Source organism: Glycine soja, chromosome 16 (genome assembly GCF_004193775.1).
Source record: "Glycine soja cultivar W05 chromosome 16, ASM419377v2, whole genome shotgun sequence".
In the NCBI taxonomy this organism is placed as follows: Eukaryota; Viridiplantae; Streptophyta; class Magnoliopsida; order Fabales; family Fabaceae; genus Glycine; species Glycine soja.
Genome location: NC_041017.1, coordinates 15,657,207 through 15,680,935, shown reverse-complemented (window position 1 = coordinate 15,680,935; position 23,729 = coordinate 15,657,207). Strand labels below are relative to the sequence as shown.

Sequence of the window (23,729 nt, the reverse complement as noted above, 5' to 3'; positions counted from 1 at the left end):
CTCTTTATTAAAAAATTTATTGTTATCAAAACCATTTTTATAATTTTATTATACACAAATATCATTGCATAATTATCAACATATGTTTTAGGCATAAGAATAATATATGATGATGAATACCTTTAAAATGTATAATTAAGTGTTATTCGCTAAATTTTCAGTTGATGTGTGGTAAAATACCTTGAAAATAAAATGTTGTCATTGGCAAAAGAAAAAGAAAAACATATTAAGCACTTAGAAGCCATTCTGTAAAAGATTTCACCTACTACACATTCTTTCTCCGTTTAAAACATATTCAATTTAATAATAACAATAATATAGATTAATAATGTCAAATATGAATTTTACATGTTTATTCAATTAAACGGCAAGTAGACATAATATTACCGTTGATTCCTGTGAGTAAGCAAGATTTCATATACTTCTAAAATTTATAACTAAGCTGAAAGCCTCAATGAAAATATACTTATATACAGCACTATCAGATTAAGGAGGAAGGGTCCCAAGCCCATTTTTAATGTAAATAAATAAAAGCTTCAATGTATACATGCAATATTATCAAAATCTCTTTGTACCAAATATATTAGTGTGTGGGTAGGGGGCGCATAACTTTTTTAGACGTAGATAATAGGAGATTTGAATATATTTGGAGCATATCAATTTTGTCAATAACTAATAACTAATTTTTAGTAGAGAATTTGACTGATTATATTTTTTAAGGTATATTTTCCATCCATTTTTAGTGGGGCTTCTTGGATTAAATTTAGTGAAAATAAAAATATAATACGGTATTAAATTAATAAAATTTCTGATGAACAATGGGAAATAAAATTGGAATGAAATTCGTTCACTCAAATGGAACCATCTTGACGGTTATTTTGAACATTTTTTCCTTTGAATTTGAATCAACTCACCCGTGAACATAATACTAAATGGTATCGTCTGTCACGTACATTATGTTGGATTTTTTGTGGAGTCGGAATGATTGTATCTGACACATTGGCTTTTAACTCATTTCCTATACGCACGAGATCTACTAAAGCACCTAGCATGTAATTACTAGCTGAGAGACATCATATTGAATTTAAACGCATGCCCTCTAATATAAGCGTCAAACTTGGAGTTATTTTAGTTGTATGTTTTAAATGATTTGGATTAATATTTGGCACAATATTGTCATATATGGTGTCTTTTAAGATACAAACTCTAACATGTTTAATTAGGTAATAGATCATCAATTTTTAAGGTTTAAATCAAGTATTACTAGAACCAATTTTATTCACTTGGATAGAATTATTATGGGCAATAAAAATTTTCTTTTCCATATTTAATGTAATTATTTACTTATGATTCGAACTTGAGAATAATTAAACTGAAACAATTACATGTCAATTACTAAAGGGGTCTAAGTGTCTAACTCATTGATTAATTAGATTGAACATAATGAGTGAATTATTATAAATTTTTCAATACTTATCTTTTGACTCTTATTGACCAAACAAAAAATTTCATGCCTCGCTTAATAGTACATATCATCAATTTAGACCATAAAAATAACAAATGAAGCAACAATGTCATTTTTTTTTTCATTTTTCAGTAGAGCAAATCTGCTACCACAATAAATAAACAGGCATTACGCAACCCGTGATAGTAGGTTAGTTTAAATAAATGAAATTGATGGTGTTCCATCTCAATTCTCAAAACTGAGGTGTACTTTTCATACATTCTCTAACCGAAGGGTCCCAGATATGAATGAGTGGTAAAAGTATTGGTTTCCATGCCATGAATAATTAGCTACAGTCTTTCATCTTTAAGCTCCAAAATAATTAAACAAAATAAATGTTTTTGTTTTTTAAACATAAACAAAAAAATGTTAACAATACACTAATACACTCTTTTTAATACACTGTTATTATTATATGGGATTCATATGAATCTATCATTAAAAAGTAAGATTTGTCAAATGATCAGAGAAGGACCAATATTATTTAGTAAATCTCGTAAGAATTCCATCCAATATTAAAATTTGTGTCTATGGGCGCATGTTACACGGTATATTATTAGCCTTTCTCTATTAGATAATTCCCTATTCCCTATATATTACAACTGGTAATGTGAGGCCAACTATAATACCAAGGTGAATAAATAAAAAGGATTATCATACCAGTGCAACCTACTTTTAAGTTTCAAGTATTCATAACAACAGCTCTTAAGACTCCTTTGAAAAAAATAATAAGTAATAAAAAAAAAAAGCTCGAGTTTTTTAACTCCCCAATTACATCAACCTAACTCTGAATATTTTTTTTATTTGTAAGAGTCGAATATAAATATTAAAAATTTAAAACATCTCATATTTTGTTCTATCAACCAAATTAAATTGCCTTTGATACCTAACTTTGAGTAAGTGCTACTCCGAATCACTGTCCAAGTTTTCCATTCCTTTCAAGCCTCTGCTGCGCTTTTGCTGCATATCCAAGACAACCCCAACAACAAGTTAGTCTCATATAATGCACTTAGCATGATATGATCAAATACTACTATTGTATATGCTTAATAAAACAAGACATATAATAATAGAATAATATACCAATTTAGCCCTTAAAATTATAAGTATTAGTTAATTTAGTTCCTAAAATTACCTGAAATTACCATACATCAATAATTTGATTCTTATTGTTGAAATTTCATGGACTCAAATAACGTAGTTTGACAACCTCAAGAATTAAAATTATCATGGTTTGATGGTTTGATAGACAAAAATTATTTTTTTTTTCAAATTTCGAGAACTAAATTGACTTCTACTTACAAATTCATGAACTAAAATGGTGAATTGCTGAAGGGACAAAATTCTATATTATTCCTAATGCCCCAACATTCCAAGCTCAAGCTGAAAGGCAAGATTACCTTCTTCACTGACTTCTTCTCCCTAACCTCATATCTGCTCTTTGTCAGTTCTGATAGCCACATCCCAGGGAAACAGCACTGTATATCAATAACAATAATAAAATCATAAGAAACTAATTTTTCATTTGTTCTGGTTTATAAATTAGACAAGCATATAGATAATAGAATTGAAAGTGTGAGGCAAAAGAAACAAATTATATTTTTTATTTTCTATTGTGTAAATTGGAAGTGTTTCTAGTTATAGTTATACCTGTAGAATTCTGTCAACATTCTTTGCTCTCTTCTTTGGTCTTTGAGGGATTTTTGTCCCCTTCATAGCGAGAAAGTCATCTTCTTTCTCCTTTCTTGAGAGAGCAATGTAGATCTTTGGCCACTGAATTACCCCAACAGTGACCTTGTTTCCATTGGCAGCAAGGGATGAGGTAGCAGGAGCAGTGGCAACACCACCTTCTTTTTCAGACTGCACCGAGGCATGACTACTATTGTTCAGTCTCTCAGAGGCTTCTTGTGTTGTTGAAAATCCACTTGGCTTTTGACACTTTGCTGATCCAGAAGAAAGCATCCTTCTGCTACTTCTTTCCATGCCACAAGAAGACAGTTTTGGTGCTGCAGCAGATCTAGACACAACTGGGTTGCTCCCCTGGCTTCTTGAAGGTGACTCACTTCCACCTAAGGAGGGGTCTTCCAAATTCCTGGCTCCAGTGAATTTTTACAGGACCAGAGAAAAGATTCAGGGTTAGATAAATGAAAGGACACAACCTAATGGCATTAACTGTTTTTTAGCATAACTAGGGATGCACTATTAGTAAAATATGAAAGATGCAGAAACTTGGCTGTCTAGTTTTAATTTGAAGCAGAAGAAATAAAATTCTTCAACAAGTTTAGATCCAATATATTATAGATTCAGAAATAAAAAAACAAATAGGTGTAACAATCTTTTAAGAAAGCTACCTTCAAAGGTTGGGAGAACAGTAGAAGCAAAGGTGTTTTGGGAATATATGTGAGTTTGTGTGCCGAGCAGAAAAGAGAGACATAAAGAAGAGAAGGAATTTTGCCATAAGTATGAATGCTATATCTAATCTCACTTTCTTTTATAACTTTGATATTCAGTGCCAGGACAAGATAAAAGGGGAAAGGAAACAAAGTAGAATCTAAGAGACATCAAGGAAATACAGAGAAAGTTGCATAGAAGCTAGGTCCTTTTTGAAATGACAAACTGAGAAATAGAAATAGTCCACTTTGGCAATTTCAACAAGAATGTGGCTAAATCAAAATGTTTTTTCCTTGACAAACCTCGAAAAAGAGTGACACTAAGATAGACAAGCACAAGCAAATTTGTGTCTTTCCAAGGCATAGTTAATTATTATACACAAAGTTATATATTGAGCCTAATTAAAAACTGTAAAATGGCAATGAGAATGTTGATACCTAGGGCTATTATGCTTTCTACCTCTGCCACTGGAGGCAGTAGAAGAAACGAGTGGCGGCGGCGGCATGGACAAGTTTGGAGGAACAGTGTGGGTGATTCTTCTGTTGTTGGTGTGAACAGAAGACGATGAATCTTCAATGGCAGCCCTGGAAAGCCTTGATCTCTTTCTGTGTCCCCACTTCAACAACGCATCACCACCACTTGGACTGGTGCTTGTGCTCATGCTGAGGCTGCTATCTGCTGTTGTTTGGGGAGAATCAAAAGGGGACATGTTGGTGTTGTTGTTATGCTTTATGATATTGGCCTAATGGCCTCTTTAGGTGATAATATGAATCTGAAGACACCTTTGCTTTCAAAACCACCACAATAGGGAGATGCAGCTGCTGCAACTGTTGCTAACCCACCTTTGCATTTGTATTATTGTTAATATTAATAGTCTTATTCTTGGTCTTGCATGTGCTAGCCGCATGATACTCCCTTTTCTTTTATTTTCAATTCCTTAAACTCACTCTTTGAGGGGAAAAAATTAGAAGAAAAAAAAATAAACATCCGTATATCAGTTATCAGTAACAGCCCCACCAATACCATTGATAAGTCAATCCCCCCCTCCATGAAAAATTGATTAAGAATAAGAGAAAAAGAAAATGTGCAGCAACAAATAATGGTACATCCACAAAATGAAGCACGGACTCTATCTATATGGCTAATTAGAGTCAAGAATGAACTAAATTTGACAGTGAAAAGAAAAGAAATGTCAATATTGGGGATTTAACAGCAGGTAGACCTCATCATTATGTTCCTTCATCCAAACAATGATTATGATTGAAAATGGAATTCTTCCGCAGAAGAATGGCTTAACATGCTGTCCTCTTTACAAAAGGGGTACAGAGCAGCGCACAGTTTGGGTTATGCCAATGTAGAGTTAATAAGGTTTTAACATATTTATATATATAGCTCTGTCAAAAAAATTATTTATAAATAGCATAAAGATTTTTCAAATTATATAATCTTTCAACTATATAAATTAAAATTACTTTATTATATTATATTAATAAATAAAATTAATATAAAATATATAAATAATATTTAGTATTTTAGCATGCACAAAATAAGTTTTTATTTTATATAATTGAAATTTATAATAAATAAATATTTTTAAATATATAAATTATATTATTATTAAACTCATAATAAAAAAATTTAACATATGAAATACGTTTAAACACGTTTTATTCTTTCAAAGAATAATTTTTTACGACCCCAAATTAAAAATTGATCTTTTTTAATCTTGTAATGAAAAAAAGCATATATAATATTCATGTATGAATTGTTATACTTTACTATTTATACTTTACTATTTATTATAATTGAATATAACTTAAATAACAGAACTATTAAGCTAAATATGAATCAAATCTCATCATAAAATGACAATGAAAGAATAAGATGTATGAATATTGATTATTGTTGTTATGATTTTTATTCATAATAGTACAGTTTGAACATGTATGAATTGTTTGTCAGCAGCCAATAAATAAATAAATTTGTTTGTCTTGTAGGACATATAATATGATCATTTTGTGCAAATTTAAAATTTTACAAGAATTTTCTTATAGTTTTAGGTTAACTTATTATTCTTTCTTATTCTTTTTACCGTTAAGAACAAAAATAGTTCATTTTGTTAGTAACATTAACTTTGTCTTACATTTATGAAAAGAATATTTTATGCATCAAGATAAAATAATCTTATATTATTATTTAATTTCAGACTATCATATTCAATAAATTTACTAGCTTTCGTAATAACTATTTCAAAAGATACATGGGTTAATCCTAACTCATTTTTTTTCATGATAAGAAATAGACTTATGTAATAAGATGAGATAAGCGACACAATAATATTATCAAGTTTGACTCTACAAATAACAAATTATAACATGATAAGATAAGATAGTTATTCTATCGTATTTTATCATATGCTGAACATCAAATAAAATAGTAACATTTACTATACTTTACATATTTTAAATCATTCTATAAATCATTGAATAATAATCTACAGACAAGTAGATTTTTCTTGGAGTTTGACAATGGATTCTTCAGAGCTTCTTTCTTGTAAGATTCTTCCTTGGATGAAGTGACAGCAACTTTATCTTATAAGTAGTAAGTTTTTCATATATTGTCAAAGATGTTTTTTCTGGAAAAGTTTTAATATATGTCTTCATTGTACGTTAATAATAAATATTAATAATAATAATACAGTATTATGTTTTATTAAATACAAATAAATTAGAAAATAAAAAATCATAATAATTTTCCTAAATTAAAATACTCTATCTTTATGTTTATGAATTTAAATACACATGCCTCCTTCACCATTTTTTCCAGTTGTTTTGGCTTGCAGCAGATGCTTTTGTTTTTGCTTTTGTGGGTTTGATAATTTATGGGATATCAATTTTTTTTTAAGTTATTTTGTTAGGTGGTTTTGGAAGATCACATATTTTTTGTTAAGTTATTTTGTTAGGTGGTTTTTGAAATTTCTGTAGTATCACACATTTTTTGTAAGTTATTTTGTTAGGTTGGAATAAAGATTTATCTTGAAGTATTTTTTATAAAAATTAAATTAGTTTGTTATATTTAATAAGCTTGTTAGTGTGTGTTTAAATGTCTAAAATAAAAGAAAAATTATGTAATAATGCTTATTTGAAGAAAATTTTATCAGTGAAAATAAAATATTTTGAATATGAATTTTGTAGTATTTTTTTAATTAGATTAGGTTGGTGTTAATGATTTATTAGTGTGTTAATAATTGATGAACGTTTCAACTTTCATTTAAAAAAAAATTTAGATCATATTTATTTGAAGAAAGTATTTTGAGTACGAAATTTATTTTAATATGAAGGTGTAGTATTTTTTAATTAGATTAGGTTCATTTTTTTGTGTGTTAAAAATTGATAAGCGTTCAAGTTGAAAGTGTTAATTGATGATGTTTTTTTGTTTCTTGTATCATATTTAATTTAATATATTTGTAGTAATTTTGTAATTACCTATTTTCATTTTGAAGTTATCATTGTTAAGATTAATTATTTTTACTACTAACTTCGTTCATGAATAATTTTATTTTGTGGTAAAAATTAATATCTTGAAATTGTTCATTTTTTTTAAGTGTGTCCCATGAAATTAATTTGAAGTCAATTAATTTTTTTTAAAAGAGAAATTGAATGTGAAGTTTCAATAAAGGGACTTTTTGTGATTACATTTTATTAGTTTGGATTTAAATTTTTATAAAATTGTTTGTGTTATTTAAGTGTGTTGATGTGAAATTTATTTAAAGTTAATAATTTTGATTACATCTTGATTAGTTTAAAATTACTACATTGAAATCGTTAATGTTTTTAAAGTGTCTTAATGTGAAATTGATTGAAGTTAAATTTTTATTTAAAATAAAGTTTTATTTTGAAGTTCCAGTAATGACTTTTTGTGATACCCATTTGATAATTTATTTGACGTGTTAAAATTTTGTTTTTGTAGGTACACAATGAATTCGGTTATAACAATGTTGTATTTCAATGGAAGTGTATATGAAGATAATGATGGTGTAATATTTGAAGGCAGTAAAAAAGCGATTCAGATTAAACGTGGAATTAGTTTCAATGCTTTGAAGAAAAAAAGTGAAGATAAGGTAAAGTTACAAAATAATGAAATTATTTCTGCTATCAACTGTAGATTTTTAGTGTCAGGAAAATATATTGCCTTGCAAATTTGTGATGACGAAGACGTTGAAACGATGCTAGAAAGTTTTAAACAACAAAACCAAATGTCAATTCTGGAATTGTACATAGAAAAGGATGTGGCTGGTGGTTCAATGTTTCATTCTGCAAATTCGCTTACATCATGTGGAAATTATTTATCTAATGATGAGACACAACCGGCAACAAATTTGAGCAATTTACATATTGACGAAGACGATGATGATGATGACGATGATTATGTTGTGTCTAACTTATACGTTGAAGAGTCTTTAGATGAAGATGACAGTCTTGACGGTATATCTGATATAGACGATGAAGCCACCAACATTCCTCAATCAATAAGAATTGTTCACCCAACAAAAGGTATAATTTGCTGTATAAAAGAATTACACAATATATTTATTATTTGATGACAATTGTATTTAATGCTAAATAAGTATTATTTGATTTTTTATTTTGAACTGTTAGGTGCACAACGAATTGAAAATTCATTTTGGAATGATGCTTTACATTATAACAATATCAACTGGAGTTATCCTGATGAGGAGGACATTTGCGGTTTGGAGATGCCGTCGACCTTTAATGTTGGCCAAGAATTATATGCTGGCATGGAATTTGATAGTAAAGATGCCGTTAAAAATGCAGTCAAACAATATGTTATGAAGGTGCATCAAAGTTTCAAAGTTGCTGAAAGCAAATCGAACAAGTATGTGGTTTGTTGCTTGAATAAAAATGCAGAGTGTCCTTGCCCTTTCTATATTAGGGCAATTTTATCTAAAAAAACAGATACGTGGAAAGTCACACAATGGGGTGGACCACACACATGTCTTAATATGACCATGACACAAGATCACGAGAAACTTGATTTAGATTTAATTGCGACTTATGTAGTAGGTACGTATTTTATGTTCATATTATGTTCATTTTTTGTTAATTGTCATTTAAATTTTGTTATGTTATTGACAGGCATGATTAGAGAAGATCCGTCAATAAAAATTTCCTTGATTCAAGAGAGGATTAATAGTGAATTTGCGTACAAGGTGTCGTACAAAAAAGCGTGGTTGGCGAAACAGAAAGCCATTGCAATTGAATATGGCGATTGGGATGAGTCATATGCGAAACTTTCGTCGTGGCTAACACACATGCAAAATCACTCTCTTGGATCATATTTTCAAGTACTACATGACGATTTTATCGTTGGGAATACGGTTAGTCGCGAACACCATCAATTTCATAGAGTTTTTTGGAATTTTGGCCAATGTAAAGAGGCTTTCAAGTACTGTAAGCCAATCATACAAGTTGACAACACACATTTGTATGGAAAATACCGTAGGACCCTCTTAATGGCCACATCACAAGATGGAAATGGTGGTGTCCTTCCTCTAGCATTCGCGATGGCTGAAGGTGAGACGTTGACAGCGTGGTCATGGTTTTTGGCACACTTGCGTGAACACATCACAGATAAAAATGGTATTTGTCTGATATCTGATTGACACGCAAGTATAAAGTCCGTTGTCGCTAACGAAACACTTGGTTGGCAACCTCCCCACGGTTATCATGTCTACTACGTGCGGCACATAGCAAGCAACTTCAATCGAAAATTCAATAATGCCAAACAAAAAGAAATGTTGAAGAAGTTGGGTAAGATTTGATATTTGATGGTGACGTTTATTTAACTTTCATATATACTTAAAATTTTTATTGATAACTAATTTTATGCAGCCTACACTCCTTGCAAGCACATTTTTGATCAAAATTTAGAAAAATTTCGTGAATTGAGTTCAGCCATAGCTACATGGATTGATCGCATTTCAAAGGAGAAATGGATGATGGCTTATGATAGAGAAGGACGTCGATATGGCCACATGACAACCAACCTCTCAGAATGTATCAATAAGGTTTTGAAGGATTGTCGCAACATTCCCATAACAGCATTGGTCAAATCAACGTATAGTAGGTGTCGAAAGTACTTTGTTGTGCGTGGCCGCCAAGCCCAGAGACAGTTAAATGAAGGGCAAGTATATTGTTCAAAGCTTGTTAAAGAACTTCGAAAAAATCAAGAACAAGCTTGTTCGCACATCATTCGTGTGTATGACATCCACTCCACAAGGTTTGAAGTTGAGGAGACCTTCAATCCTATTACGCAACGTGGCGGACACAAGTGGGCAGTTAACTTAAATGGTCATTATTGTCAATGCGGAAGGTATTCTGCGCTTCACTATCCATGTTCACATATTATTGCAGCTTGTGGTTACGTGAGCCTGAACTACTACCAATATATAGATGTTTATACAAATGAGCACATCGTAAAAGCTTACTCCGCACAATGGTGGTCTCTTGGAAATGAAGCGGCTATTCCTCCTTCTAATGACGCATGGACACTTATCCCTGACCCAACAACAATTCGTGCGAAAGGTCGGCCAAAATCAACAAGGATAAGGAATGAGATGGATTGGGTCGAACCCTCTGAGCACTGACAAAAATGCAGTAGATGTGGAGCCGAAGGGCATAACAGGCGTCGCTGTCCAATGCAATCTGAGTGTGGGAGTTGTTCAACTCGTTGATTTATGTATGTTAGTCGAGTGACTTGTATTTGCTTAAGTTCTCTTCAATGTATTGAATTTGTGGGGTTGAATAAATTTGTTAGTTAAAAACATAACTTATTTTGGTTTGTGTACATTAGCTATTTGTGGGGTTCAATGAATTCGTTAGTTAAAAACATAATCCTAATCCCTACTTGTAAACCCTAAGTCCTAAACCCTAACCCATGATCCCTAACTTATAATCCAAACCCCTAAGCCCTAACCCTACCCCCAAAGACCTCAACCCTACCCCAAAACATCCATAACCCTAATCCATAACCCTAACCCTACCCTACCCCAAAACATCCATAACCCTAATCCCTAACCATAAAACCCAACCCCAAAACATCCATAACCATAATCCCTAACCATAAAACCCAACCCTACCCCAAAACATCCATAACCCTAATCCCTAACCATAAAACCCAACCCGGCCCCAAAACATCCATAACCCTAATCCCTAACCCTAAACCCTAACCATAAAACCCTACCCTACCCCCTAACCCTAAAACACTAAGCATTAAACCCCTAAGCCCTAATCCTTAAACCTAAACCCTAACCCTAACCCCTAACCCTAAAACCATAAGCCCTAACCCTCAACCTAACCCCTAACCCTAAACCCCTAAGCCCTAACCCTCAACCTAAACCCTAACCCTAAAACCCCATACCCTAAACCCCTAAGCCCTAACCCTCAACCTAAACCCTAACCCTACGAATAAAACCCTAACCATAAAACCCAACCCTACCCCGTAAACCCTAAAACACTAAGCATTACACCCCTAAGCCCTAACCCTCAACCTAAACCCTAACCCATAACCCCCAACCCTAAGCCACATCCATAAACCCTAAAACATAACCCTAACCCATAACCTAACCTAAACCATAAACCCTAAACAATAAACCCTAACCCATAACCCCCAACCCTAAGCCACATCCATAAACCCTAAAACCTAACCATAACCCCTAACACTAAAACCCTAACCCTAACCCCTAACCCTAAAACACTAACCCTAAGCCAAATCCATAAACCCTAAGGGGGGACGTCCAATGCTGTAGTTAAGGGTATTCAAAATGATACTAAAGGACAAATATCTACAATGATGAACTATGGTCTAGTTTTGTTTGGATTTAGTTACTAAAACTACTTATTTTTCGTTTGTCAACTTTAGTTTTATTTTTAAACTTTGTTTATTATTATAGTTTCATGCGCCACATAAACTCTATACATTAGTAAGCCATAATAAATGAGATGCGATACATTAACTGTCAAAATCAAATGTCTTACAAACAACAACAAATTTACACAGAGACATCAAAATCAATCATTATGGTGTCCGTGATGTCGTGAGGATGTGTCACATGGTCGATCCCATCTTCGCGCTTGACGATCAGAATTTCTTCTGCCACGTTGTCTCCCCACTTCTGCTTGCTCAGCCTCAGCAGAAAACTCCTGACGCAAATCAACACCTAATAAGTCGCCCATATCAGGTATTGCTCCGGGTACATTCCATTGCGAAGCAAATGGGGCGTTAGGTGTTGCCATGGGGGCATCGTGCTGCTGTGAATGAGTCATAGTGGGCCATGAAAAATGAGGTTGTGTTTCCGCAACACCACCGAATGAATGTTCGCTCGCAGAAGTATTAGTGTGATGACCTTCAAAAGGATATTGATACATCTGTGAAGGATATTCGGAAAATGTCGCTGGCGTGTAATACATTCCATGACCACGCTCCATCATTTGTTGGGAATATTGTTCCGCTTTAACAGGCTCCCTTTGTCTCCCTATGCCTCGAGTTTCAACACTTGACTGAAGAATGTGAAACTCTTGTGCTGGAAATTCACGCTCTAATGCTCGACCATGTGACACTGGCTCAGTGATTCTCTCTTGCTCTTCTGATATAATCACTAACTTATCCACATAAGGCACGAGATCATCAACTGTCCATGTGTTCCTCCCTTGTGGTGACACCATATACTGTAGAGTCTCCACAACGTCACCCTGCAATTATTAGCGTCAACAAATTAATGCTCATGCTTAAGAAAATAATTAGAAGTTAAACATTGAAAAACAGATAAATACCAATGCAGTTGTGTTTGCATTGTTTGGGTCGACAAACATCTTTGCTTTACGCCTATACCACACCATGTAGTCCGAGTTATAACCCAGTAGGCCCTCCTGTCGAGGATAAACGTCGACCCTAAACTTTGCTCAATTGTTCCACTGACTAATCATTGGGGCCAACAGGTGGAACCAATTCTCATCTTGTTTGCCTTTGAGCGTTATGCCATGGAGATTCTGCGGTTGCGAAGCACACTCGGGAATAGGTTGTTGCAATCTAAATTGTCGTAAAACTCTATCGGGTTGGTGACACTCAACAACATGGAAACAAATCAGTGGCACCACCGCGAACCAGGCTACACTTCCAACCACACAAATTGGAGACAACGCTGCCATCACAGTTGGTGTGTATGGCTCCCAGACAAACTGCATACAACAACACACTTGTCAATTTTCAGTCAAACATAGCATATTAACATTTCATTTAACCAATACATTACGATGTTCTTACCTCATGTCGTTTCATCATATCCAATCTGCGACGGAAAAGTCTAAGATCATCATTGCCAATATGCTGATTTCCACGTCGCAACCACCTACAATAAAAATTAAATCATCATTGTCAACACGTTCCATCATTAAATATTTTCAATTCAAATCTAATTTTTTAAACAACAAACCTGTGTCCCAGTGATTTATTTTCTATGACGGGAGGCGTCCTCTTTGAAGCCAAAGTCATGCATCGTTCCCATGCCCACATTTGGATTAAGATGCACATACCTCCAATTGATTTAACTTTGTAATCAGTGGCGCTGCACATCTCTCTATATAAATACGCAAGCACAGAAGGTCCCTACGCATATGTGCTACACTGTTCAAAGTCACATAAAAATTGTAGGTACCTTAAGGAAACTCTGCTACTAGTTTTGTTAACAAAGAGGACACCTCCTATGAATCGAAGAATCCACGCACGGGTAAACCTTTGTAATTGCTCAACGTTACCCTCATCAATATTTATGTGAGAAAAATGGTGAGCCAACCAACTTAATTTGACGACACTGCCTTCAATTTCGCCTTCCTGTGGTCTGACTCCTAATAATTCTTCACACAAATCGGCCCAAACAAGATTTGTTGAACCAATTAATGGTGCCCCGTTAGTACGCAGACCTAATAAAACTGACACATCTTGAAGAGTAATGGTAGCCTCTCCGCATCTCAGGTGAAACGTGTGGGTTTCGGGCCTCCATCTTTCAATGAACGCAGTAATTAAGGCCGCATTTATCTTGAGGTATCCCATCTTCATGATCCAATAAAACCCACATTGTCGAAGCAAAGGAACAATTTCCTCTGGGATTTGATACGTCGGGACTGCTCGTCTGATGTGTAGTTTCCTGTCTGGTTCCCCATTCCAAACATGTTCTGAAACATGCTTAGGTTGCATCCACAACACGTCACCATCAAGTGGACCAGACCTAGTTTGTATACTTGAGGAACATGACGATGAAGATGCCATTGATCCTATAAAATAAAATAAAATACAATTAATTGACGATAAAAATTATACATACTCTCCAAATTTCAAATAAATAACAAATTATATTTTTCTAATTCCAAATATTTCAATAACAAAATATATTACACAATCAATAAAATTTAAATATATTTTACAAATAAATTAAAACAATATATATATATATATATACACAAAATTAATAACTTAAAATACTTACGAGTCAAATAATTTAGCATCAAATATTTAAACTAGATGTAATGTGCCATATAAAAAATTTAAACTAAACCTAATCTAAAATTAATAAGTTACGGAACCTATAAATATTTTTAATTTACTATATAAAATATTTTAACTAAACCTAATCTACCATATAAAAATTTAAACTATTTCTAATTTATCATATCAAACATTTGAACTAAATGTAATGTACCATATAAAAAATTTAAACTAAACCTAATCTAAAATTAATAAGTTATGGAACCTATAAATATTTTTAATTTACTCTATAAAAGATTTTAACTAAACCTAATCTACCATATAAAAATTTAAACTATTTCTAATTTATCATATCAAATATTTAAACTAAATGTAATGTACCATATAAAAAACTTAAATTAAACCTAATCTAAAATTAATAAGTTACGGAACCTATAAATATTTTTAATTTACTATATAAAAGATTTTAACTAAACCTAATCTACCATATAAAAATTTAAACTATTTCTAATTTATCATATCAAATATTTAAACTAAATGTAATGTACCATATAAATAATTTAAACTAAACCTAATTTAAAATTAATAAGTTACGGAACCTATAAATATTTTTAATTTACTATATAAAAGATTTTAACTAAACCTAATCTACTATATAAAAATTTAAACTATTTCTAATTTATCATATCAAATATTTAAACTAAATGTAATGTACCATATACAAAATTTAAATTAAACCTAATCTAAAATTAATAAATTACGGAACCTAAAATTATTTTTAATCTACTATATAAATTTTTTTAATTAAACCTAATCTATCATATAAAAATTTAAACTATTTATAATTTATCATATTAAATATTTAAACTAAATGTAATGTACCATACCAAAAATTTAAACTAAATATAATGTACCATACAAAAAGTTTAAACTAAACCTAATCTAAAATTATATTTTTCAAAACCTCAAACTATTCTTAATCTACTATATAAACAATTTTAACTAAACCTAATGTACCATATAAAAATTTAAACTATTCCTAATCTTTTAACTAAATCTAATCTACTATATAAAATACAAAACTCAAACTAATAATATTAACAAATAAACTAACTCTAATGTATCCTATAATATAAATACGAACATACTAACTAAAATTATAACATATACATATAATATAAATAATATTAATATTTCAAATTACAACTTAAAATTTATAAATACCACCTAAACATACATAACATTAACATACAAAACAAACCTAACCTAAACATACTTAACACATAACACTTAAAATTTATAACCTAAACATGCATAAAATTTATTATCAATTAAAATAAACTTACCAAGAAGTTACAAGCAGCAGAAACCAAAGAGGCAAAGGAAGTAAAGAAGAACCAAAGGAATCAAGGAAGCAAGCTTGAAGAAGGCTGAGGACAACGGGTAGCACAATGCAGTGCACGAGAACTGCATGTAAAAGGAGCAAAGCGCTCCTCGTGATGGCGCGTTCCACCTGCAAACGTAACCCGCAGGCTCCAATGGCGTTTCCTTCCTGCTTCCTGCTATTGCAGCAGACTGCTGCAGCACTGTGCACCCTGTCCTTCTGCAAAGCTAAAACGTCAATTTGACTGGCGTCTTCACTCTGCCATGCACAACGTGCCAGTGCACCTTGCGCGTCCCTCGCCACGTAAGCAGAAGGGCAACGCGTTGCTGCTACTTGCGCGTCCCTTTCCACGTGGCAGCTCCTACGCGGAAACGCCAATGGTGGTGGCGCCATGCATGGCGTTCACGTACAAAAACTGCACCTACCAGGAATAACTTTCAGAAGAACCCCATTTGGGGAATTAGTTTGTAAAAAGGCACCATTTGAAGATTTTTGCCAACCTATGTATGTATCACAATTTTTTCACTTTCTTTATTTTTTGGTTGAATAATCAATTGCTAGCATTTTTTATTCTTTATATTAGCTTCAATTCAGTTTGAAAATACACGGGTAAGTTCATGTCTATCTTTTCTTTATATTATTATTTTTCATTTATTTTGTCCATTTTCTTATTAGATATTTCTTTCTCTTTTTCATTTCTTCCTTCAATCGTATATCATATGTTCCATTATATAATATTTATTTTGGCTCACCTTTCAATGTTTGCCAAAGTTCAAATGTTGAAAGGAAAACATGAGAGAAACTTATCGGTATGTAATAAATTTAAAATTCTATGGAATTTTGAGTCTTTTCTATTTCTATTGTCATTTTCTTTGTGAAGAGTTTTGACACCTTTAACTTTGATAATTCTTTTTGTTGATATATTATGCATGTTATATTTTTATTTAATAGGTATTGACACCTATGGACATTTGGAAGAGGTATGATCTAATTTAATTTTTTATTATTTCAATTTTCTTTTTATGCTTTTTTTTATTTGCCTTTTTGAATTACGTGTTGAGTTGTATAATGAAAAAATATGTCTAACATGAATGACTATATGTGATGAAAGATAAAGGTGAGCTTTTTTATGGAGGTGTGATAAAAAAAAATACACTATACAATAAGAGTACAATGTGAAAAATTGAAATTAAATTATTTATTTTTAACAAAAAATTATTATTTTAAATATAAACTATTTTTTATTTTCTATCTTATCTTTCTTCTTATGTAATTCTTGTTGAGACACGAAGTTAAACTCATGACTCCTTATTCAAAGGCTATTGTTTTGATTAGTTAACTTTATAAATATTATTTTCTATGTATTCTTAGTCAAGAGTTATTAATTTTTTTCAAATTATAAAAAATTATAAATTAAAAAAATAATTTTAATATATAAATATTTTTAATTTTATTTTATATCATTTTGTATATTTTTATTTTGAATATTATACATATTTATATTTTAATTTTACCAATTTATAATTATATTTCATAAATTAATATATAAATTATTTCTATAAATTATTTTTAAATTGATTTTAATATACAAATTATCTTTACTCTAACTATATAAATCTATATACCTGCATTAATTAATATCTAAAATATACAAATTACATAAATTTATTTTAGTATGTAAATTATTTTTATTCTAATTATATAAATTCATAAAATTTTAATATTTAAATTTTTAGGAAACTTACATGTTAATATTTTTGTTTTAACTATTAAAAATTAATTCATGAATAAGTTTTTTCCTACAATTATATAAATCAAGAAAATTACATAAATTAATATTTATATTATTTATATAAATTATTTTTATAATTTATAAATATTATCTAAATTTATTTTTATATATAAATGATAAAAAATATTTTAATTATAAACAAGTAACAAGTTTTTAATTTTTAATTTTTTAGGTTATTTTAAATTTACGTGATTGGTATAAATTACATAACATAATTTTTTAAATAATCTATATATTTGTTTATGTAAGTTTTCTAAAAATTATAATAAAATAAAGAAAAAATTATATACAATAATTTATTAATTTATATCAAAATAAAATTTTATAATAAAAATAAATGCATGTAAAATTAAATATTAAATTGTTTTATTTTAATTTATAATTTTTTATAATTAAAAAAATTAATAATTTTTAATTAATGATATATATAAAATAGTACTTATAAAGTTAATTCAGCATTAATGGTTATACCTAAATCCCAATAATAATTAGTCAAGTTTCATTTTTGATGCACATGATAAAAACGCAATTGTTGTCTGTCAGCACACATGTCAAGCTATCATAAAAAGATATCCCACTTTATCTCAAAGTTTAAAAAAGAAAGAAAAATATTTTTTATTTATGCTTACTATATTGATATATCATTAATGTAAATTAAAAATAGTAACAAAAAATAAATGTGCATTTATGATAATTATGTATAAAAAAAACTAGACGCAAATTTTAAAATTACATTTGATTATTTATAAAATTTTTATTTTATTATAATTTAATTTTCTATTTTATTTTGTCTGAAAATTTTCTATAATTTTTTTTAGAAAAAAATACATGTATATGACAATCATTATAAATTTTTTTAGAGGTTATGTACATTGCAAATATTATGCAATATTAAACATTAATTTGAATAAATATGTGATTAAATAAAATAAGAAATGAATGTGTTTTGTTATTATTATTATTTGTTGAAATTTTCAATATACTTTTTATGGAAAAACTCAAATATTCTAATATACACGTATTGTATAGTGTGTGGAGCACGGTCCATCACTACTTTACAATGAATTTTTTACAAAAAATAAAATAAAATAGAATTTTTTAATGTATGTGAAAGACATTATCAACTTTTTGTATATACATATTGCAACCACTATCCACTTTATCAAATATTATTTCTTTTGTATAAATATATCTCATAAAAATAAAATAAAATAATTCACTACTAATATATATTGTTTAACAAAATAAATAACTTATTAATTATTCTCACACATGATTTATCTTTATTTGATAACATGTTGATTTAGTGTGCTTATAAAATTTTATCAAGTTTTTTTAGAATATTACAATGACATTAAAAGGGAGAAATTTATTTATTTGTGGATCATCATTTTGCATACATTATTTTAAAAATAATCCTTACAACTTTTATTATTTTTTCATCAAAATTGTGAGATTTTTTTCCTCACTTTATGCAATCACAAATATGCATACTCAACAGTTTATATGTTTATAAAAGTGAATGTATAGATAAATGTTACTTTAAAAAAATACTGTTATATATTTATAAAAGTGAATGTATAGATAAATGTTACTTTTAAAAAATACTGTGAATGCTTCCTTAAAATTGAGAAATAGTTAGAATTAAATAATTATATTCAAATTAAAATTTCAATTATCTAAAAATTATTATAAATGCTTTCTTAAAATTTTAAAACTATTATAAATACATATTTTAAAACTCAGAATATTTTTGTGTAAATTAGTAATTTAGAATTAAGTAATTTTAGTTAATAGAAAACTATTATAAAATTTTAAAAGATGTTATAAATGTTTAATTTAAATTGAGAATATTTGAAATTAAATAACTAAATTCATAGTTACTAATTTTCATTGTTTAAAAAATGTTAAAAAAATTCTTGAATATTTTTTTATTAAATATTGAATGTGATATATGATCAAATTTAACATAAATTAACATGAATATACTATTATACTAACTTTTAATCGTTTAAGTAATTTTATATTTGTTTTCAATTAATTCAATTAACTTGGTTTTAAATATTTCTTTTATAGAATGTTAAATTAATTTCTATATTGTGAACGTTTGATGATTTAATTTTTTTTTAATAATATAAAAATTAAATATAATATAATTTTATATATAATTTTTTAAAGACAATCACCCTCTAAATTTATGTAATACTATCTAGTTACTTAATAGAAAGGGAGAATAAATTCAAAAATGGATATTAAGCATTAAAATGAATATAAAGTTATATTCAACATTATAATTACTTAATTAGCTAGTTTATGTTCAAGGAATCTATAATCACATGTACAAGTCGAGTTTATATCCCATCACAAGTCTAACAAATACAAACATGTAGCCAACAAATAAAAAATGATATTGAGGTCCCTACAATTAGTGATGAAGCTGCTCCATTAAGGTACTTGTGCAAGCTTTTCCCATGCTTCTGAACCTTTAATGGATCAGCCACGATGTGGATTTTCTTTCTACGCATATACTAAATAACCATTTACAGGCATAGAAGCCTGAATCTTGAGAATTTGAGAATATCCTCAGAACAAGATAACACTAACAAGACCCAACGGGTAAAGGACTTCTGTTCTGTTCATGGAATTGCAAAGGTTTTGCTTCCGAAAGCTATCTTCCTACAAAGCACACTTGAGGCTAAACCCAAATGTTGTACATTAAGAAACTTTATTGGCATCATCAACATAGCAGTGAATAGCTATAGAAGGATATATTTACAGATTGTTCCTATTGCATTAATTGTTCAACTCATTGTCTTCAGCAACTATAACTCAATCAGACTAAACTAATGTCTCTTATGTTGCAACTAATGAATCACAATGTAGATAGTTTCTTTCTTTTTGGGTGTGTCTTGCTCGAAGAATCACCAGAATCTCGCCTCTTCTTGTTTTTCTTATCATCAGGGTTATCATTAGGATTAACACATGTGCTCACATTGACCTTTTCTTGCTCTTCTAGTGCATCTTTTACAAAATTAAAGCCTTTAACCTCCATAGAGTGTAGGCGCGACCACAACGTCGGAGGTTTGGGTTCACAGAGGAGGAGGAGTGCGAGCGAGAGAGGGGGAGGCTCGCCAGAAGCTTTTAAGTGCTCTTCTCTATAACAATGATGAATTTTGGTGTGGATTTTGATTTGGGTTTCTATCTGGGTTTCAAGCTATTGTCGTTGATTTTGCCTGAGTTTGATTTGGGTTTCTATCTAGGTTTCAAGCTATTGTGGTTGAGGAGTGTTACTAGGTGCACCCAACAATATTTTTAAATGGCAAAAATGCCCCTGATTGCTTTCTTCTTTATTAACGTTTATTTTTTCCCGGAAATGCATTGTACACCATTTTTGTTGGTTGTGTTTCTCTCGTTTTGTGTTTTTCGTGCGACATTGTCTCTGATTCGTGGGTTCGTTGTGAAGGGTTAGGTGCGGTGAAGGTGAAGGTACCGGTGTTGAGTGTTGCGGTGATCGTCGGCAATATACGAGGTACGCAGAAGGTGGTGCCTCTGTCGGGGACGTACTGTTCAGTTACTGATCAAGTTGATCCGAAAGTGAGTTACGGATCAACTTGATCCGGAAGTCACTTACGGATCAACTTGATCCGGAAGTCACTTACGGATCAAGTTGATCCGTAAGTCACTTACTTATCAAGTTGATGCGTAAGTCACTTACGGATCAAGTTGATTCGTAATCACTTAAAAGTCACTTACGGATCAAGTTGATCCGTAAGTGACTTATGGATCAACTTGATCCGTAAGAGTAAATTTTTTTAAAATTTTATGTTTTTTTAATTATTAATTTGTTTGTATGGTCATTTTTTTATTTGAGTTGGTTAGATGGACGAAGATGAGTGGATCTATGAAAGTATAATGTCTTAAGAAGCGGATATGGATTATCAAAATGAAGAAGCATGTGGTGCGAATGAACCACATGTTGATTGTTCCGATGCGTTCAATACTTCTCAGGTTATAATGTTCATGTTTGTGAGAGATTTAGTAAAATGAATACTGGTAGAAAACTTAAATTATGTGGATTACTTTGTAGGTGTTTGACAGTTGAGAGGATGTTTTGTAGTGGGCTCGATCCGTTGCTCATGAAAACGGATTTGTGGCGATGATTATAAGGTTGGACACAAACACAGGTAGTAGAGGAAGGACTTCGTTTGTGTTAATTGGTTGTGAAAGGAGTGACGAGTATAGGTGTAGGAAGAAAGAATTTATCAGAAGAGACACTAGGACTAGAAAATGTGGGTGTCCCTTCAAGCTTTGTTCCAAGCCAATGGTTGGAGGAGAAGGCAGGATGGTGAAGTTGATTTGTGGAGTGCATAATCATGAATTGGCCAAGTCATTAGTTGGACATCCATATGTAGGGCGATTGACTAAAGCTGAAAAAACACTTATTGTTGATATGACAAAGTCCATGGTGAAACCAAGAAACATTCTGCTAACTCTAAAGGAACACAATGCTAATAGTTGTACGACCATTAAACAGATATACAATACAAGAAGTGCATTCCGTTCTTCCATAAGAGGAAGCGATCTTGAAATGCAACATCTAATGAACTTTCTTGAACGTGATCAGTATATTCATTAGCACAGAATAAAAGATGAAGATGTGGTTCGTGATATCTTTTGGTGTCACCCTGATGCAGTGAAGTTAGTCAACGCATGTACTTTGATGTTTTTGATAGACAACACCTACAAAACATACCGGTACAGACTCTCACTGCTCGATTTTGTTGGGGTGACACCGAATGGGATGACATTCTCTGCCGGTTTTGCATATGTGGAGTGTGAACGCGTTAATAATTTGGTTTGGGCTTTACAACGCTTCCGAGACCTTTTTTTTAAAGCATGATGCCCTCCCTGGAGTTATTGTCACTGACAGAGACCAAGCATTGATGAATGCAATGACGGTTGTATTCCCTGATTGTGCAAATTTGTTGTGTAGCTTTCACATAAACAAGAATGTGAAGGCCAAATGTAAATCACTAATTGGGCAAAAAAATGCTTGGGATTATGTCATGGATTGCTGGGGATGTCTGACTGATTGTCCTTCAGAACAATAGTTTGATGAATACCTGAAGAAGTTTGAAATGGCTTGCTCACCTTGGCCAATGTTTGTTGACTATGTCAAAGAAACATGGATAATACCACACAAGGAAAAATTTGTTTTCGCCTAGACTAATAATGTGATGCACTTAGGAAACACAACAACAAACAGGTATGAAATTGTTCAACTATTTATATTAACGTTGATGAATTGATGGAATTGTATTATTGTATATGTTTATTTTTATTTGTATATTTGAAATATAGGGTTGAATCTGCTCACTCGTCTTTAAAAATATTGTTAACAAATAGCCTTGGAGACTTATGCAGTGTGTGGGATGCCATGAACAACATGATTACGTTGCAGCACACAAAGATTATAGCATCATTTGAAACAAGTACACATGTCGTTGGACATGTCTTCAAAAAAACCTTATACAGGAGGCTTCTTGGAATGGTTTCAAGGTATGTTTTAAATCAGATTGCTGCTGAAATAGAGCGTGTTGACTATGCTGGCAAAAATCCCTCAAGTTGTGGTTGTGTGGTGAGAACCACACTTGATCTTCTTTGTGCTTGTGAGCTATCCAAATATGTTGGTGGTTGCATCTCACTGGATTCAATCCATATGTTTTGGAGGAGACTAAGTTTTTCAGACCAAGGGTTATCTAAGCTCGAAGTGAGTATCAAGGCAGAAATAGAAACAATATCCAAAAGATTTGAAGAACTAGATGTTTGTGGCAAGTTTACTCTGAAGACTAAACTTTGGGAAATTGCATACCCTGATCAGAATTCAATATGTCCTCCTCCAGCAAAGGTTAACACAAAGGGGGCATCGAAGAAACCTATGAGCAAGAACCCAAGGTCAATAAAGCGCGATCCATCTTACTGGGAATATGTAGATTCCTTTGAATCTATGCAAAATAGCAATTCGTCGGTGAGGCGTACTACATCATCCTTTAAGCAACCGAATTGAAGAACGACGATGCCCATGTTGGATCAGTTTC

At 31.0% G+C, this 23,729-nt stretch overlaps 2 protein-coding genes across 2 annotated transcripts; both read right to left on the bottom strand.

The window, feature by feature from the left end:
* Positions 1 to 2,138: 2,138 nt before the first annotated feature.
* Positions 2,139 to 4,899, bottom strand: LOC114390235. Its single transcript, XM_028350944.1, has 4 exons — positions 4,333 to 4,899; positions 3,155 to 3,596; positions 2,905 to 2,982; positions 2,139 to 2,464 (listed from the first exon to the last, which is right to left on the bottom strand). The coding sequence occupies exons 1-4, from the start codon at positions 4,602 to 4,604 to the stop codon at positions 2,408 to 2,410; spliced, it is 849 nt and encodes a 282-aa protein (XP_028206745.1). The 5' UTR covers positions 4,605 to 4,899; the 3' UTR covers positions 2,139 to 2,407.
* Positions 4,900 to 12,876: 7,977 nt separating this feature from the next.
* Positions 12,877 to 14,239, bottom strand: LOC114389798 (serine/threonine-protein phosphatase 7 long form homolog). The gene is made up of 3 exons (XM_028350528.1): positions 13,629 to 14,239; positions 13,238 to 13,262; positions 12,877 to 13,152 (listed from the first exon to the last, which is right to left on the bottom strand). The coding sequence occupies exons 1-3, from the start codon at positions 14,237 to 14,239 to the stop codon at positions 12,877 to 12,879; spliced, it is 912 nt and encodes a 303-aa protein (XP_028206329.1).
* Between the last annotated feature and the right edge of the window lie 9,490 nt (positions 14,240 to 23,729).